The sequence below is a fragment of the Nannospalax galili genome, unplaced genomic scaffold, assembly GCF_000622305.1.
Source record: "Nannospalax galili isolate Female #2095 unplaced genomic scaffold, S.galili_v1.0 scaffold1051, whole genome shotgun sequence".
NCBI lineage: Eukaryota > Metazoa > Chordata > Mammalia > Rodentia > Spalacidae > Nannospalax > Nannospalax galili.
The window spans coordinates 605,510-622,610 of record NW_008331995.1 but is presented as its reverse complement, the minus strand read 5'-3'; the positions used below and the strand labels follow the sequence as shown (position 1 = coordinate 622,610).

Genomic DNA, 17,101 nt, shown 5'->3' with positions numbered 1-17,101 from the left:
CATATATATTTCTAGAGCAAAAAAAAAAAAAAAGATGGGAAGGTGTTTTTTTTTTTTTTTTTTTTTTTTTTTTTTTTTTTTTTTTTAATTTTCCTTGACCAGCCATTGTAGCCAAATCAGCAAACCCAAGATCCCAGTAAGAGAGCTGGCCTCAAAAAACAAGGTGGATAACTCCAGAGGAATGAGCCCCAAGGTCGACCTCCAGCCTCCATATGCATGTGCACACATGTGCACATACCCACACGAATACACAGAAAGCTGTGAGTCCCTACTGCCATAGCACTGTAGGGGGTGGGGATGGGCTGCTCAGGCCTTAGGGACCCTGTGCCAGAAAGACTCCCCCGCCAATACACCCAAACAAGGGTATTAGGAAAGATCTGTCTGCCACACCCATTGGTGGAATGGTGAAGTTCTTTCCTCAACTTATTCATTGAGGCCCAGTGTATGCCAAGCAAGCACCTAGCTCCAGGAGCCTCAAGGCCACATGCTAGGCCCATTCCAGAACAGAGGAAGGGCTGGGCTGGGGTGGGCAACAGGGCAGAATCATTTAGATGGGCAATGGACTTCCTGCTGGGATCTCTTGAGTGCTCAGTCTCTTTGTGTTCCCTAGAGGGAAACTGAGGCTCAAGAGGTTTTTTTGGTGACCTTCCCGGGGTCCTGGTAACAGGAAGGGGAGACGGTACCCAGCATTTCCTCTCAGCTATTCCAACTGAATATTGGTACATCTATTATGTACCAAGCCCCATGTCCCCTTGGCCTTGTGTTCCTCCAGGGCAGGCCTCTCTGAGCCCCTTCCCCCACTTCCCTGCTGTTATCAGGCAGCCCAGCCCCTCCCCCATCCCCCCAAGCCTAGCTGCTGCTGCTCTGAAGCTGCTGGCTCAGGAGCCCTGGTTTTTGCTGAGCAAGCAAATCCAGAGGTGCTGTCTTGGCACAAAAGGCCAGCCACTGGCCAGGCCTTCCTCTCTTCCTTCTCTAGGGTCTGTTTCCAAGGAGGTAGTGCAGCTTGGAGAAGGGGGAGGATTAAGGGCAGGGGCCCTAGTACCTCCAGGGTCTTCAGCTCCAGGGAGTGGAGGGTCCTGAGACTGAGGAGTAGGAGTGTTGATGAAGTCAGCTGCCACTCAACTGCCTCTTCTATGTCAAGGATTTCTGCCCATCCCCTTCTATCGGATCATCTATTATGTACCAAGCACAGCCCTGTGCCCTAGGCCATAGATGGTGGTTGACAAAAATGTATGAATACTGCCTTGGGCCCCTAAGAGAGTTCATGCTTAACCATTCTGCCCTTGTGACACTCCTAGGTACAGCTTATACTGGCCCTATTTTACAGATGGACAGACTGAGGTCTAAGTGGCAGGTGTATGGCCCAAGGTTGATCCCTGAGTTTAGCTCTGCAGATTTAAGACCCCACGTTGTATCTGCTGATGCCTTTGTTTGCCTTGCAGCCCATCTCAACCAGACGAGGGCCTCCCTGTGGGCCTCTCAGCTGTCTCAGTCCCAGTCCCCTGGAAGAACGTGGGCCCCTGCAAAGGCCACAGAGGATCCCCTGCAGGCCTGGTGGAGGCCTCTGCAGGGGAGGAGGCCCAAGGTGAGGCATGCCCTCCGGGTGCTCTGCTGGACGTGGCACGCTTGCGCAGTTCCTCCATGGAGATCCGAGAGAAGGGCTCAGAGTTCTTGAAGGAGGAACTGTACAAAGCCCAGAAGGTAGGTGCCTTGGAGCAGGGTGGAGGGGGCTGGGGACGAGCAGCCAGCCTGGGAGAGCCCAGATGTTCCAGATGCATGTGGAAAAGAGAGGCTCAGGTTCTTGCCAAGGCTCATGTTGGATTCCTGGGAACTCAAAGGAAGAGGCTGACTGAACCCAGGGCTTCGGTTATGCTAGGCAAGCTCTCAACTATTGAACTCCATCCCCAGCCTCTGATTGTCTTAGGTTTATTTATTTTATTTATGGATGGATGTTTTGCCTGTATGTATATATGTATACCACAAGTATACCTGGTGCCCATGGAGGCCATAAGAGGGCATCATATCCCCAGGACCTGGAGTTATCGATGGTTGTGAGCTGCCACATGGGTGCTGGGAACTGAACCTGGGTCATCTGCCAAAGCAGGCAGTGCTCTAAACCACTGAGCCATCTCTCCAGCCCAGTAGGCTAGGGTTTTAACTCTGTGCCTGGGCTAAAGGAAGATGTCTCACAAAGTATCAGATACCACATGAAGAAAGCTGGTCCCTCAAAGCCTCACACCAGTGGCTTGGGGGTCAGAGCCTGGCCAGGTGGGCTGGGGCCTCCTGCTGAGCTGACAGCCTCCTTTGCACCTAGGAGCTAAAGCTGAAGGACGAGGAGTGTGAGCGGCTCTGCAAGGTGCGTGAGCAGCTGGAGCAGGAGCTGGAGGAGCTCACTGCTAGTCTGTTTGAGGTATGCCAGGCAGCCTAGGAATGGGCAGCCCAGGTTGTCCAGAAGCTTGTAACCACTCATACAGAGGCTGTCCTCCTCTAGGAAGCTCACAAGATGGTTCGGGAAGCCAACATGAAGCAGGCAGCATCAGAAAAGCAGCTGAAGGAGGCTTGGGGCAAGGTGAGGCCCACCCCTGTCTGTCTAGGCCAGCCCAAGGCTCCCATCACACCTTTGCTGGGAGTACTGGGCTCTGCGTTCAAGGCCACCCAGCAGGATCTTCACAGACTCCAGGGGCAGCACTGAGGTACAGGGGAGGAAGGGAGGGGCCTGAAATTCACTAGCTCAGTGTTCCTGACTCCCCCAGTATTTCTGCTGCACCACAGACACTTTTCTAGGACTTTCTGAGGCCCAGGAAGGACCCAGTGGTTAGTACAGTTTCTCATCCTAACACCCTTTCCAAAGCAGAAATGTGGGTGTGGTCGTGAGTGCTGGTAAGCAGCTTTCTCTCTTAGAGTATTGCTCATCAGTAAAATGTTTGGACCATCAGTAAAATGGTCTGAACAGTCTCACAATGTGACCTGAGGCAGGTCATGTCTCCTCTCTAGGCCTGTTTCCTTAGCTATAAAATGAATGCTCTAGTCTTCACCTTGAATCTCTTCCAAGGGTGATGGGAGGGGTACTACTGGGAACATTTGTCTTAGAGCACGACTGACAGGCTGTGGTAGCCAAGGTGGCATTTAACCTCTAGTTGGGGTTAATGGTCATCCTATCTGGGGCAGATTGACATGCTGCAGGCGGAGGTGACAGCCTTGAAGACACTGGTCATTACATCCACACCAGCCTCTCCCAACCGTGAGCTACACCCACAGCTGCTGAGTCCCACCAAGGCCGGGCCCCGAAAGGGCCATTCTCGCCATAAGAGCACCAGCAGTAGCCTCTGCCCCATCGTGTGCCCTGCCACAGGCCGTATCCCTACCCCAGACAAAGACGGCAAGGAGGTGAGGTACAGGCTGTGGTGGGCTCAGGTTGGGGAGGGGTGACTATGCTCAGCTAGTCAGATCAGAGGCCAAGGAGGGCCAGCCTAACCCCTCCTGGGGGACCTACAGCCTGTCTCTCCCCTCTCTGGACCTTAGGGTCCTTTTGAAATGTGAAGGCTGGGCAAGGCTCTTTTGACTCAAGCCGAAGGTGGTGGTCTCTGAACCTGAGGGTCCCCTCTAAGGAGGCCTTTTTGGAGATACACTCCCCTGACTTTAAAAGGACAGACTGGGCCTCTGGAGAGGAGCTCCCTGGGGCCTTTGTGACCACAGTCTTGAAGTCTAAGACCACCCTGTACTTGAGAATCTTCAGCATCTCTGACTGGCTAAGACAAGTATGGCCTTAGAAAGGTGCCCTTTCCTGCCTCAGCAGGATGCATGGGGTTTGGTCCAGGTTGGGCACAGGTCCTTGAGCAACTGTTAGTATTTCCATTTCCTCACATGGCGCATGGAGCCTCCCTGGGGGAGGAACTGTGTTGACACCAATGTGAAGAGCCAGCTAGGGATTATATCAGGTGAATACTGGGGCTCATGGGGTGGGATCTGGCTTCCTGGGACTTTCGTTCAAGCCCACCCTGGCTCAGAACTATCCTCCATCTGTCTCTTGAGCCTCCAGGGAGGAGGCACAGGCAAGCAAAGCCCCCTTGGCCCCCTTCTGAGTAGTGAGCTTCCCACCAGACACTGACATCTCCTCCTTCCTCTTGTCTGTCTCTGTGTGTCTATCTGTCTGACTGTCTGTCCACCCATTCCCTGGCCCAGCCCTGGCTGCCCCCTCTACTCTCCTTGCTCTTCTGCGTGATCCCCAGCAAGGCCATCCACCTCACCTACGAGCCCGCCTGGCAGCCCCCATCTGGGGAGCCGCCCACAGCCCCCAACTCTGCTACCTCTCTCTCCTTTTCCCGACAGGTAATGGCTCCGATAGGGACCACCCCTTTTGTTCCCCTCTGGGCTTCACTCACTGTGCATGCAGCCCAGGGCAGGCCAGCATTGCCTTCTCTGAGTGGGCAGCAGGACTGCCTGTAGTATGTTCTCTCCTGCGTGCATGTGCCTATGTGTGCGTCCTAGATGTGCAGGGGCCTGTGGGGTCCAATGGGGACCCACAGACTCCTGTGGGCTTTTTCTTAGTTTCTTCTAAAAGGAGTCAGTAGAAGTATTCAGGCCAAGACTCTGGATCCAAGTCTGTCATTTTGCAGCACCAAGAAACTTAAAACACACCCAGCCATGAACTGTGTTGTTCTAAATTCTTTGGTGCAGAAGACAGACAGGAACTCTTCCCCTGGGCTCTGCTCTCCTGCATGATGACTGCTGGGGACAGGCCTGATAACCTGGTGGGCCCTCCTGAATCTCCCTGCCCTCCTTTCTATCAGCTGTGCCACCCCTGTCATGCTGACTCTGGCCCTGACTGCCCCCACCTGGCTCCCCTCCCCTCCAGGTGGATACAACCCTGTTTGCAGAGTTCCAGGCTTGGAGGGCATCACCCACCCTGGACAAGAACAGCCCCTTCTTGGAAAGGGTGTACCGGGAAGACGTGGGCCCCTGCCTGGACTTCACAATGCAGGAGGTGTGGTGGGCTGAAGGGGCCGAGGGTGGCCGGCTAAAGACCCAGCCCATCAGCCCCTCGGCTGTCACCCAGCCCCTCTCCACTCCACCTTGATCTATCACAGCTCTCATCTCTGGTGCGGGCTGCTGTGGAGGACAACACACTCACCATTGAGCCTGTGGCTTCACAGACTCTGCCCACTGTGAAAGCGCCCACCGTCGAATGCAGCAACACCAAGTAAGTTAGTGCCTCGTTGCCTCTTCCTGCCCAATTGGGAAGGTCTATCATGGAGCCCTGGGCAGCACCTAATGAGTCTCAGGACACCTAAATCTAGGTGTGGAGGCTCAGGGTGGGCAGGGGCTGTGGCATTCAAGTTGACCAGGCCCCCAGAGTGCATGACCTAATCTGAAGACACAGTGATCTCCCAAGAGATGGACAGGACACTGAGGTATAGCTGAGGTAGCAAAGTGATTGTTTAGTCTGCATGAAGCCATGGATTCTACCCTCAGTACCACATAAAACCAAGTGTGGGAGTACTTTGGGAGGAGGAGGCAGGAGGATCAGAAGTTCAAGGTCATTCTTGGCTACATAACAAGTTCAGGGCAAGCCTGGGCTACGTGAGACCCTGCATGAGAGCCAACTCATGAGAGGAATAACTACCATTGTCTGCAGGACCAGTAGGCATCTTTGGCAGAAATCCCTGTTGCTGGCCGGGATTGTCTCTTCCTGACTAACATCACCCATGGTCCTTCTCCTATCCCTCTGATTGAGACATAAATGATTACCAATGGCTGGCCCTAGCTCCTGCCAATAAATCACCAAGCGCCCTGGCATCTCATCCTGCCTGCTGCTCAGCCAGGGGCCAGAGCAGGACTAAACAGCCAGGATGGACTGAGGAACAGGCAGGAAGTTTTTCCCTCTGGCATTCCAGAGCTGGCCTGGTGGGGCTCGCCCCACAGAGGGAACATTTGAGCCAGGCTGTAAAGGATGAATAGGAGTCAGACAAGTAGAGATGGGCCTTACAGGCAGAAGGAGCAGAATGAGTGAAGGTTTGAGAAGCTGGGGTGTGAATGGAAACACTTTTGGCTCAAGGCCATAGCGATGGGGCAGGGAGTTGGGGCTGAGTCTTTAGGGGAGGGTTTGAGGTCAGAGTATAAAGAGCCTGTGCCAGTTTGGGCACCAACTCACTAGGTTAGTGTTTTGGAATCATTGCAGATGCTTCCTATATAGAGGGCTCTCCAGTCCATTCAGCTTCACAGCAAAGGAGGTGACAACAAATGCCCTGATAAGTCCTGCAGCTAGGAGGACTTATCAACTGTCTTTTGCTTGGGAGTCTGTATAACCATTTCCTGGGCAATAGGGAAGCTACAGGAAAGGACTAGGTTAGATGTAGGTCTTTAGAACATCTCCTGGCTGTAACAGAGAAGGAAGGCTTAGGGGAAGTAGAGTAGTTGGAAGAAGCTGAGAGAATTCAGGCAAAAGGCATGAGGTAGGCTAGAGACATGGTGACCCAGTACAGGTGTAGGGGAGGGAGCCCATAGATGATACCCTAGAGTTTGTCATGGAGGCAGGGACCAGTGGAAGAGCAAGATTTGGAAGTGGGAGGCTGGACGATAGATGGGCTCTTCAAGACCTCTCAGACCTAGCACATGGGTAGCTGAAGGTGCAATGTAAGGTTGCCTGGACCTAGGAGAGAGGTGGCACAGGATAGGTTTCTTAGGGGGGGCCTGGTGGGCAGGGGGTGAACAAGCTTCATATGAGGAAGCAGGAGGTAATGACACCCTGAACTCAGGAGAAGAGTTGACTGGGTCAGTTTTAGAGGTTGCAGAGGGTTAGGCTTTGGTATACCTGGCATGAGGTTAACCACACTCTCTTGCTTACGTGGGGTAAGGAAAGGGGTCTCAGTATGGATACAGATGGACTTGAGGCCTATCTGGGAGACTCCTGCCCCACCTCCCATCTTGGTCTAGCCCTGAGCATCTTTGGAAGCTGGGTGGGAAGGAGAGACCAGGCCCAACCTCATGTCTGTTTGCCGTCCTCACTTTCCACACATTCTCTGGATGCTGTGTACTCCCTGCCTCCGTGAACCAAGTGAGTAAGGCCCCTTCAGCCCCCCACTTGCTCTGCTCTTCCCAGCACGTGTGCCCTGAGCGGGCTGGCCCGTACCTGCCACCACCGTATCCGGCTTGGGGACTCTGAGAGCCACTACTACATTTCGCCATCCTCCCGGGCCAGGGTGAGTCGATCTTATAAGTGTCACTTGGCTCCTTTGGAACCACAGGGACTGGAGCTCTGGCCCTAGACCTGGAAGTACAGTCCGGATAATTCTTCAGAGCCTGCAGAGGTGCAGAGACTGAAGAGAGCCAGAGTTAGCCAAGTGTCTTGATTTTCTATTGTTTTGTAACCCATTACTATAAACATAGTGGCTTAACCCAGGTGAACTTGCTCCGCAGCTAGGGATAACCTTGAACCTCTGATCCTTCTGCTTCCATCTCCCAAGTTCTGAGATGACAGGCATACTCCACCATGCCTGGCTTATGTAGTTCGACTTTGTGCATGCTAGGCAAGCACACTACCCATTGAGCTATATCCCTAGCACAAGCCAACACACTCCTATTACCTCACCATTCTCCCTGGGCCAGAGGACTGGACATTGATTAGTGGGTGGATAACCTCTGCTCAGGTACTTATAAGCCTGTGTAATTGGGCCTTAGCTGGACTGGGTTCCTTTCTGAGTTCAGGGTCCTTTTTCAAGCTCCTGCAGGTGTTGATAGAATTCAGTTCCTGTGTATACAGCTCTGTTGCCCACAGTTCCTGCCATATGGCCTCTAAAAACAGGGCAGGTGTGTGTGCCCCAGGGCCACACAACCTAGATCCTGAAGTCTTCTGACTGAATTTGTGTCAACAGCTCCTGCCCTGTATCCACAAGGTATCCAGAGTTCTGTGGTCAGAAATCCCCTTTGTCACTTCCCAGTCCTTCCCACACTCAGCAAAAGGGCTCATGCCAGCCATCCCTGTGCCTAGCAAGATTACATCCAGCTTCCTTCTATTTCTGAGCTAGGTGTCTAGTTCTGCGGGGAAAAGCTGGGTAGAAGAGGAGACAGGAACTGAGGAGGGTCTTGTGGTTTAGTATGTGGTCCTTGCCTGGCACGCAGCACAGTCCTGGGGAGAAACTCCACCATTCTGCCACTCTGTGCTCAGGAGACTCCCATGGTTTCTACTGCTAGCTGCTTACCTGGCACTAGAACTCCCTACCCCCCATCACAGCCTCGCTTCACCTTCCCAACTCCAGGCCCAGTCACACCAGGCTCTGCCATCACCCCCCACCCCCAGCCCCCTGCACCCTCTTTGGCCTCCTGGAAAGTTCTGTGTATTTTGGGCCTAGTGGGACATTATCCCTCCCTGCAGCCACTCCACTCCCCAGTGCCTCTGGGTGCCTCACACTCGTGGTTTCTGTAGGTGCTCTGAGGACCTGTCTGTCTGCTATCTCCCACTATCTTGAATGCCTTGGGTGGTTCCCTAGAGGCAGAGCTTGACATGGACATTTCTAGAACTTGTCAGTGGGGTAAAGAAAGCAAGATGAAGGCAGGGAAAGGAGCCAGGCCAGGACTGGGCCTAGCTTTGGCTGGATTGGAGGGATTCCTGATCATAGAGCTCCCCAAACTCCCCAGGCAAAGAAAGAGCTTGCCTTCTGTTCCCTCCACTCTAGCCAGTCATTGGCAGCGGTGGGGTTCACAAAGGGGCACTGTGGGCTCCAAGTAGTTTGCACTCTCAGAAGCTGGAAAATGGGGTCTGACTGGGACTGGGCCCCTGAGCAGGGTACCAACAGAGCCCTGAGTTGCCAGAGCTTGGCATGGAACAGGCCTCCAGCCATGCTGGGGATCTCAAGCATAGGGACCAGGGCAGCCCAGGTAAGGGACCCTGGAGTTAAACATGGTACTTGACTTAGGCCTGGTCCTAATGAGCGGGTCTGCTGGGGTCTGAGTTTGGATGCTGGGGCAGGCTGCCTCATTTCATTTGTCAACCCAGCCACTTACTAACTTGACAGTCAAGAGTCTTTATCGGGCAACTTTATTCTTGGAGTTTCCGTTCTACCTGTGAAATGGGACCAGTGAGTGTGTCTGCCCCACTTGCTGCATCACTAACAGGTGGTTGCACTGGTTATTCTTAGGAGCCCTGTTAGTCTTGCTACTATTAATTAAACCTTGAAAGCACAGCTCTAGCAGAGTCAGAGAGCACTACCCAGCTCTGCCTGTTCTGGTATCGGGTCCATATTGGCTATTTGGGGGACCCCAGAGTGAGTGTGGGGAGTCTAGTGCGTGACACCCTCTGCATTCTGCATTCTCCTGGCAGATCACCGCTGTGTGCAACTTCTTCACCTACATCCGCTACATCCAGCAAGGCCTGGTTCGGCAGGATGGTGAGCGCCCCCTGGTGTTCCGTTCAGGGATCATGCCCAAGGGAGGGAGGCACAGGGCAGAATGGGGCTAGTGCCTTCTGAGTCTATCAGGACTCCGGAGTCCCTCCACCAGGCCATCAAAAAGGAAAGTTGTGAGTTAATAAAGGGTTCCTGACCCTTCTTGGCACTGGGTTCCATAGAGAGCAGAGTCGCAGAAAAAGCTGCTGGGTTCTGCCTCATGGGGACAGCAATCCTGGTGCCTCCCATGGCCCTGGGTTGTGCTGCTCTTTCTGCTGCCTACGAATCTCTCTGGGGCTCCAGGGCCTGCAGTGACAGCATTCCTGTTACTGGTTTGACATTCAAGGCTCTTTACAATCATTTCTCCGTGACTCTTTCCTGCTTCATGGCCACCAGAACATGAGCTCTCTGTCTCTTGAGCCCTTGCTTAATGGGTTCCTTCTCCCAGCTCATGGACTGACACTGTGGCCCTGCTCACTGCTCTGGGTCAGGGTTGGCAAGCATTTGCAACCTGTCAAGTGTGATTCCCAGCCCAATGGTAGAAAAAATATATGATAGAGAGAACATGCATGTCTGGTCAGACTGAAAGGATATACAAAGTCAGGGGAGAAGTCCAGGCCAGCTGCCTGAAGTGTCCTGAACTGCCTCCCCTGCCCCCCCCCATCCACAGTGGAGCCGATGTTTTGGGAGATCATGAGGCTACGGAAGGGGATGTCATTGGCCAAGCTTGGCTTCTTCCCCCAGGAGGCCTAGGGCACAGCCCCAGGTCTGAAGTGGACTCTGAGCTGGAGGAAACACCTACCTCAGGACCAACAAGAAGTCCTGTAGCCAGGTCCAAGCAAGAAGCTGAAAAGGACAGATCCATAGCCAGGTCTTGGAGGACCCACTGAGCCAGTACCAATCATTCTGGGACAGACATCAAGGGACAGCCTGGCCTATGGCTCTGTCTTGCCTACCAGGCTCTGAGGCCATCAAGAGAATTTCAAGAAAGCACCAAAGACCAAGTTGCTCAGAGCTATATTCAGAGGTGGCTCAGCCCTGGGGAGGAGACCTGAGCAGCCAGCACCCCTCCACCTCCTGATGCTGCCCTGTCTTCAGAAAAGGACTGTCTTGGGGGTAGCTGAATCTCCAGGCTATTCCAGCGCAGCCTCCAAACCCTGGGCCACCAGCACCCCCTTGTGGCCATCTCTCACTCTGTTCCCAGGTAACCTCTGTGTTGGACTGCCCTGATGGAAGGGCCTCCAGGGTGTCTCCTGTCTGAACAAAGTGGAAAACTGCCTCAAAATTCTCTGAGGATGAGTCCAAGACCCCTCCTCCATTCCTCTGCATAAAGGCTTCCGTGTGCCATCCCTCTCCACCTCAGTCCCAGCTCCAGGGGACCTGTTCCCAAAAATCCTGGGGGACTGAGATGCCTTCTTCCCACCAAGGGGACTTCAGGGCACAGCTGTACACAGCCATTCACATAGTATAGGCCTTGTATGTGGAGCTGGATGGAGTAGGCAGGCCATGCAGGACTTGGGCCCTGTCTTACCCATCACAGCCCACTTGGAACTGGGCTTAGGGGATCCAACCTGGACACATCCTTCACCATGCCCCTATTTCTTTCTCTGAGTGGAATGTAACACAATCTCTATTTAATAAAGGAAGGCTTTGTTGGTAGGAGCTAGGCAGTCATGGCTTTTGCTCCTGCACTCTGGGGCTCTGGCCAGGACTTGGGCATCTGAAGGAATGAAACCAAATCCTTTCCCTGCCCGCCCTCGTGCTTGGGATTAAACCCAAATCCTGAAGCCACCCCCACTGCCACTGCCACTTACTTGCTGTTGGGAAGACTGTTGGAGTCGTCCTTAGTGTTCCACATGGCTGTGGGGGATTAGAATGAGGCTGCCTCCCTGAGTTCAGTTCTGTCCTCTGGACAGCCCCCCCCCCAACTAGCCTCAGAGATGACCTGTTATCTACTAGAAGCCCGGAGTCAAAGTATCTAAGCTGCCTGTGGCTTGGCAGGACAGTGAAGGACTGATTGGTAATACCTGCCCATAGAACAGATGGGAACAACGAGAGCTTTGAACCACCCAGCCCTGATCTTAAATGGGTTCTTAGCAAGGGACAGCAGGCATAGGGACGAAGGTGGGGTGGCCAGGGTCCTTAGTACAAAGTAGGACTAAGGAGGTGTTTTGTGATTCTTGACCATGCCCACCTTTGGGCTTTGTGCCTTTCTGGGAGGAGGGCACAGCAGCTTCTGGGTTCAGTCAGAGGTTGGCAATAGCCTACAGGGAGTTCTTTGTTGGCCTGAGGCCCAGGTACGACTCAGATGGTAGAGAGATCAGCCGGGGGCCAGCCTGAGCTCTGTGTAGGTCCTCTGCCTTCTCACCTCTGGCCAGTAGTCTGTTCCCAGGACTCTTCTTCGTTCTCAAATTCCCTCCCTGTCCCATCATGACATGAATCCTTCGCAACCTCAGCTCCCATGGGTGACCACTGACCACACCCCTGTCATATTCACTCATTCACTTAACCAGTACTGGAGTCTCCTCTGTGCTGGACATGGGCAGTAACAAACACACCAGTAATGTGTTCAGGTTGCTGGATGGAGGAACATAAAAGGCAAAGGAGGATGTCAGAGAAGGGCTTGTGCATGCCACATGGGGTGACTGTGGCATCCTCTCATATCGTACTGTGTCAACCCTGGATCACCTGGGGACAAAAGAGGATGAAAACCTGAGCCCTGAACTTGCTCACTCCACTCCCCAACTTCTGTGCTCTAGGCACAGCCACACCTAGGACCAAGAAGAGGACAGAAGACATTCCAGACGTCCATGGAGGACCCTCCATCATCCCAGACTTATTCAGCCTGCCCCTGCAAAGCTTTGGCCATAATCAGACCCCAGGTGAAGGCATCAACACAGCCTCATACCAGCAACAGCAGCTTATGGCTAAGCACTGACTATGTGCTAAGCCTGGCTCCAGACCCTCTCAGTGAATCAATTAATTTCAACCTCTTAGCAACTTTAAAACATGCTATTCTCCCCCATGTTACAGATAAACTCTTGGAGGCAAGAGAGATCACAAACAGGTCCTGGAGTTATGGCTTTAGCTCAGTGATAGGGTGCTTGCCTAGCAAGTGTAAGGCCCTGAGTTTGGTCCCTAGCTCAAGAAAAAAAAATAATAAAGACAAAAATCATAAAGAGGTCCTAAGGCTCTGAAGCTCATAGTATTAACCGATCTACTATGTGTTTTGCCAAACACTTGTAGCATGCTTAGCTTCTTTCTCACTTCAGTTGATGCAGGAGGTAGAAATGTAGGTCAGTGGTGGAGAATTTGTTTAGCATGCTCAAGCCCTGGGGTTTAATCCCCAGCACTGAAAAAAAGAAAAAAAGATACAGAAACAAGAGTCTGAGACAGAGTTGGAATTCGAATATCGTCTTTCCCAGGCCCCGTTCTATTAGAGTTGCCTTGCTATTGCAGGCTCTCGAGTAGCTCAAGGCTTTGGCTCTTGGGGCTGACTGGGAAGGGTAGCTGACATCAGACACATGGTTGTTCTGAAATGAATTTTCTAGATAATCTACTTGGGCCTAAATGTGCTTGGCACATAGAAATCATCTGAGCCCTCCTTGGCTGCTTTTGAGCCAGCCCTGAGTCTGGCCTCAAGGCATAGAGGCATTGAACCTGACTGAGCACAGTTTACCATCTGCCAAGCCTGTCCCGATTTGAATCCTGCCAGGGCTGTGACCCTGGGGCAAGTTGATTTTCTTATTTGTGAGTTGAGATAAGTTTTCCAGCCCTGTCTCTGATAGATTCATTCATTCAATCATTCATTCATTCTTCATTCACTTTTGGTGTATGTGAGTGCACACACACAGTCACTATTGCATGTACCATATGCTAGCTGGCCCTCAAGCCTCTACAAATTCTCTTGTCTCTGCTTCCCATCTTCCCATAGGAATTCAGGGATTAGATACCTGCACTACTGCATCAGGCTTTATATGGGTTGTGGGGATCTGAACTCATGTCGTGAGGCTTGCACAGTAAGTGTTTTACCCACTGAGTCATCTCAGTGCTTTTTAAAAAATGCAATCTCAGGGCTGGAGAGATGGCTTAGCGGTTAAGAGCACTGACTGCTCTTGCAGAGGACCCAGGTTCGATTCCCAACACCTACATGGTGGCTACAAACCATCCTTAACCCCAGTTCCAGGGGAATCCGAAGACCTCTTCTGACCTCTGTGGCATTGCATGACACGGGTGCACTCACATACATGCAGGCAGTATACTCATACACATAAAATAAAAATAATAACTTTTTTTAAAATGCAATCTCAATCATTTTAAGCATAGAGTTACATCAGTGTTAGATACATTCCCATTGCTGTGAAACTCTTTACAAACATTTCATAGCTTATAAAATCCAATGCAATGTTCATTAATTCCCTATTCCTTCTGCCTCCCGCCCCAACTGTGGAAATGCCCCCACCATTCTACCTCTGCTTCTTGTGAATCTGTCTCCTCTAGAAATTTGCTGGAAATGGAAGTGTAGCCTATTCATCTTCTTGTAACTGGCTGATTTCACTTAATGTCTTTAATGCACACCTATACTGTAATGTGTCAGGACTTCCTTTTTAAGGCTTAGAAATACTCTCTTGTATGTGTAACACTCCATTGTATTTATCCATTCACTGGAGATAGACATGGCTTTACTCATACCTGTCAGCTATTGTAAAAAAATGCTGCAGTAACATGTTTTATGGAAATAGCTCTTGGAGACCTTGGGATAAATATATAAAAGTAGGTTTGCTGGCTCATATGGTAGTTCTGGGTTTTTTTTGTTTTTTTTGTTTTTTGTTTTTTTGACCATCCATAACTTTTTTCCATAACAGCTGCACCATTTTAAAGTCCCATCAACAATGCACACGGGTTCCAACTTTTTCTACCTTCTGGCCAAACTTGTTACCTTCTGGGTTGTGTTTTGTTTTTCTTTTTTGGGGTTTATTTATTTACTTATTTTGGTCTTTGTGAGACAGGGTCTCCCTACTTCCCCAGCTGGCCTGGAATTCACTCTATAGACCGGGCTGGCCTTGATCTCACAGAATATCACCTGCCTCTGCTTTCCTGGTGCTGGGATTAAAGGTGTGCCACCACACCTGGCTCACCTTCTGAGTTTTATAGTAACCATTTGAACAGGTGTGAGGTGTGCCCTCCCTGGACTTTGATCTGCATCACTAATAACAGTGATACTGAGATCTTTTCAACCTTTACTGCCCATGTATGTGCAGCCCCTTCTTACCAAGGGGCATTCTAAGGAGCTCTGCTGAGCCACCATCGTGAGACCCTTGAGAGGCTCTTTGGTGGCGGATAGACTTGTAATCACTGGCCTAAATGGTTCTACATAGCTTTTGTATAAGTCTGTGATGCCTGCCACCTCAGCCCCTGCTTTCTCAGAGGAGTTGTACCTTATACTAATAATCAAGCTCATGATGTGATGATTCATACCTCAAGCCAAACCCTAGAGCTCTGACTTTTGTCCCTTTCCTATGACTGCTGCAGACTGAAGACCTGAGCCCCGGGATGAATGGCTCTTTCTGGTGAGCTTTTTCTTAAAGCCACTGGCTTGCCTAGCCAACTTGCCGAGCCTTGCTGGCACTGTACAAACATCTCTTGGCTCCAGGACAGTAGCTGGTGGCTTTGAAGGGGGTGGTGATTGCAATATATCCCAAGAGGCCTGGGTAGCACCTCACAGCAGTGAGGACTCCAGTTGGGATTGGGGCAAGGGGCTGCATTCAAAGGGCTTAAGAGACTCCCCTCAAACCTCAAGCTTGCCCCCTTTCAAAAAAATACTCCAGCTGGCCAGCCTCCCCCCCCCACACACACCCAAAAACCCTGGCAGTGGCCCAATGGCAGCTCAGGAATGTTGAGTGATGCCTCTCCCTTTCCAAGTGGCCTGAGAGGCCTCAGCTGCCCGGTTACCCGGATTTGAGGATTTGGAGACAATGGAGCCCCAAGTTCCCCCAGACCTGACTCCTTACAAGGTGCAAGCTCTCCGGGATAAGAAATCAGAGAGGCAGAGCAGCCAAGGAAGGCTCTGAGGGCCTGTGGAGAATGAACCATGGGAGGCTGTGTGGGCGGTGGGGAGAGGCCGCTCATAGTTGAGGCTTTATGGGAACACATAGCTACAGGTAAATAGAAGGCCCCATACCATCTGCATACCCCATGCTGGGTTCAAGTGGCCAGAGAGGGTTCAGGCCTTATCCTTGCTTTAGCTCCTCAATCTGTCCAATCTTCCTCTTCTCCATCTCTTCTAGTATGGGTAGAGATCTAACTGACCCCACCCCTACCTAACTGCTTACCATCCCTGAGTCCAGGCCAGGGCCCCAGCGAAGGAAGCCTTAGATGGCCTTTGAGCCAGTCATATCTTACCACTGAGAGATGCTGAATTTAGAACAAGGAGCACATCCTCATGGGCCACACTGGGTCTGGCCCACAACGTAGAAGTGCATTGGCTGGGAGAGTCTGCTTTCTCCATCCCAGTGATCAGTGTGACCATGTGGGGGCAGCAGTACTTGCAGTCCCCCTTTGACCAGGGCTGCCACACTCCCCCAGGTGTGCTGGTGTGGGCTTCCAGGGTTCTGGGGGAAATGTCTGTAGGAAAGGACCAAACAGCTCCTGTTTGTGGGAACATTGTGGGTGTTTCTGGTGGTTCTGGCTAGCCAAGACAGGAGCTCCTAGAATTGGGGAGAACCAAGAGGTCCCCCTCTTCAAGCTCTGGTCTGGTCTGTGGTACAAATCATATTGGTCTTCCATATGTATATTCATGGATTCGGTAGCCAAAGATACAACAGCAGTAGACAGGACATATTTAGATAATTCTGGAAAATTCCAAAACACAAAACTGGAATGTGCCACACTCCTAGCACTCCACTGAATGAAGCAACATGTAGACAGGCCCTGCTGTTGCCTCTCGTTTTGAAGGCCCTGAGGATGTCCCCAGCACTCTTTGACATATTGCTCACCTCTGGTTCCCTTCCTGTCATGTGCTAAATGCCTGTAATGGTTATATCAGGACTGAACGTGTCCAGCTGTTTTATTCTTGCCATTGTTCCTTAAACAACACAGCAGAACAATTAATAATAGAGCATTTACATCACATTAGGTCTTGATATCCACAGGAGTCCCTGGAACCCAGGTTTCCTACAGTAGAAACTTAAGCCAAGAAGAAATGTTAGCATAATGGAGAAAATATACTTTAAGATTCTGAAAAGATGTCAGCCAACCAGAAGTCAGCATTACCTCTCTGCCTTGAGTCACACTTGGGTGGGGCACCATAGACTTTTCACTAGCCCTCCAGGCGGTTTTGATGGGCACTCAAGTTTGCCAACCGCTGTCTGGAATATAACCTTATTCCTATTGGTGTGAATGTTTAACTTTTAGAATCGGGTGTCAGTGTCAAAGAAACACCGGACAATTTGGGAACCTACTTACACTCTCAAAAGGATTTGAATTTAATGTCAAAAATAGGATGGTGAAGGGAGAAGAGTGGAAAGCAGTAACAAGCAAGCCACTCATTACATATTAATTCATCCTTTCACCTCATGAACAGCAGTACTCAGGCTCCAATGCCCTCTGCTCCTCTTCCTCCCCAGTGGCCACTCTGGGCATCCCTGACCCTGCAGCCTGCGGGGCGATGAGGCCACCCACTCCAGCAGATGGCCCAGGACGGCCTCTCCTCGCGGATGTTC

The 17,101-nt window shown here is 51.6% G+C and overlaps 1 protein-coding gene across 2 annotated transcripts in view; it reads left to right on the top strand.

Moving 5' to 3' along the window:
• Rab3il1 (RAB3A interacting protein like 1) overlaps window positions 1–13,469 on the top strand; it is a 21,442-nt gene extending 7,973 nt beyond the window's left edge. The window contains exons 2-11 of one of the 2 annotated variants that reach the window (XM_008827116.3): window positions 1,443–1,701; window positions 2,315–2,410; window positions 2,492–2,569; window positions 3,169–3,387; window positions 4,183–4,329; window positions 4,856–4,984; window positions 5,088–5,200; window positions 7,100–7,199; window positions 9,317–9,383; window positions 10,051–13,469. In XM_008827116.3, coding sequence (XP_008825338.1) covers window positions 1,443–1,701; window positions 2,315–2,410; window positions 2,492–2,569; window positions 3,169–3,387; window positions 4,183–4,329; window positions 4,856–4,984; window positions 5,088–5,200; window positions 7,100–7,199; window positions 9,317–9,383; window positions 10,051–10,133 — 1,291 coding nt within the window. In that variant the 3' untranslated portion in view covers window positions 10,134–13,469. The remainder of the gene's footprint in view (window positions 1–1,442; window positions 1,702–2,314; window positions 2,411–2,491; window positions 2,570–3,168; window positions 3,388–4,182; window positions 4,330–4,855; window positions 4,985–5,087; window positions 5,201–7,099; window positions 7,200–9,316; window positions 9,384–10,050) is intronic. The other variant, XM_008827117.3, reaches the window with a different exon arrangement.
• The last annotated feature ends 3,632 nt before the right edge of the window (window positions 13,470–17,101 follow it).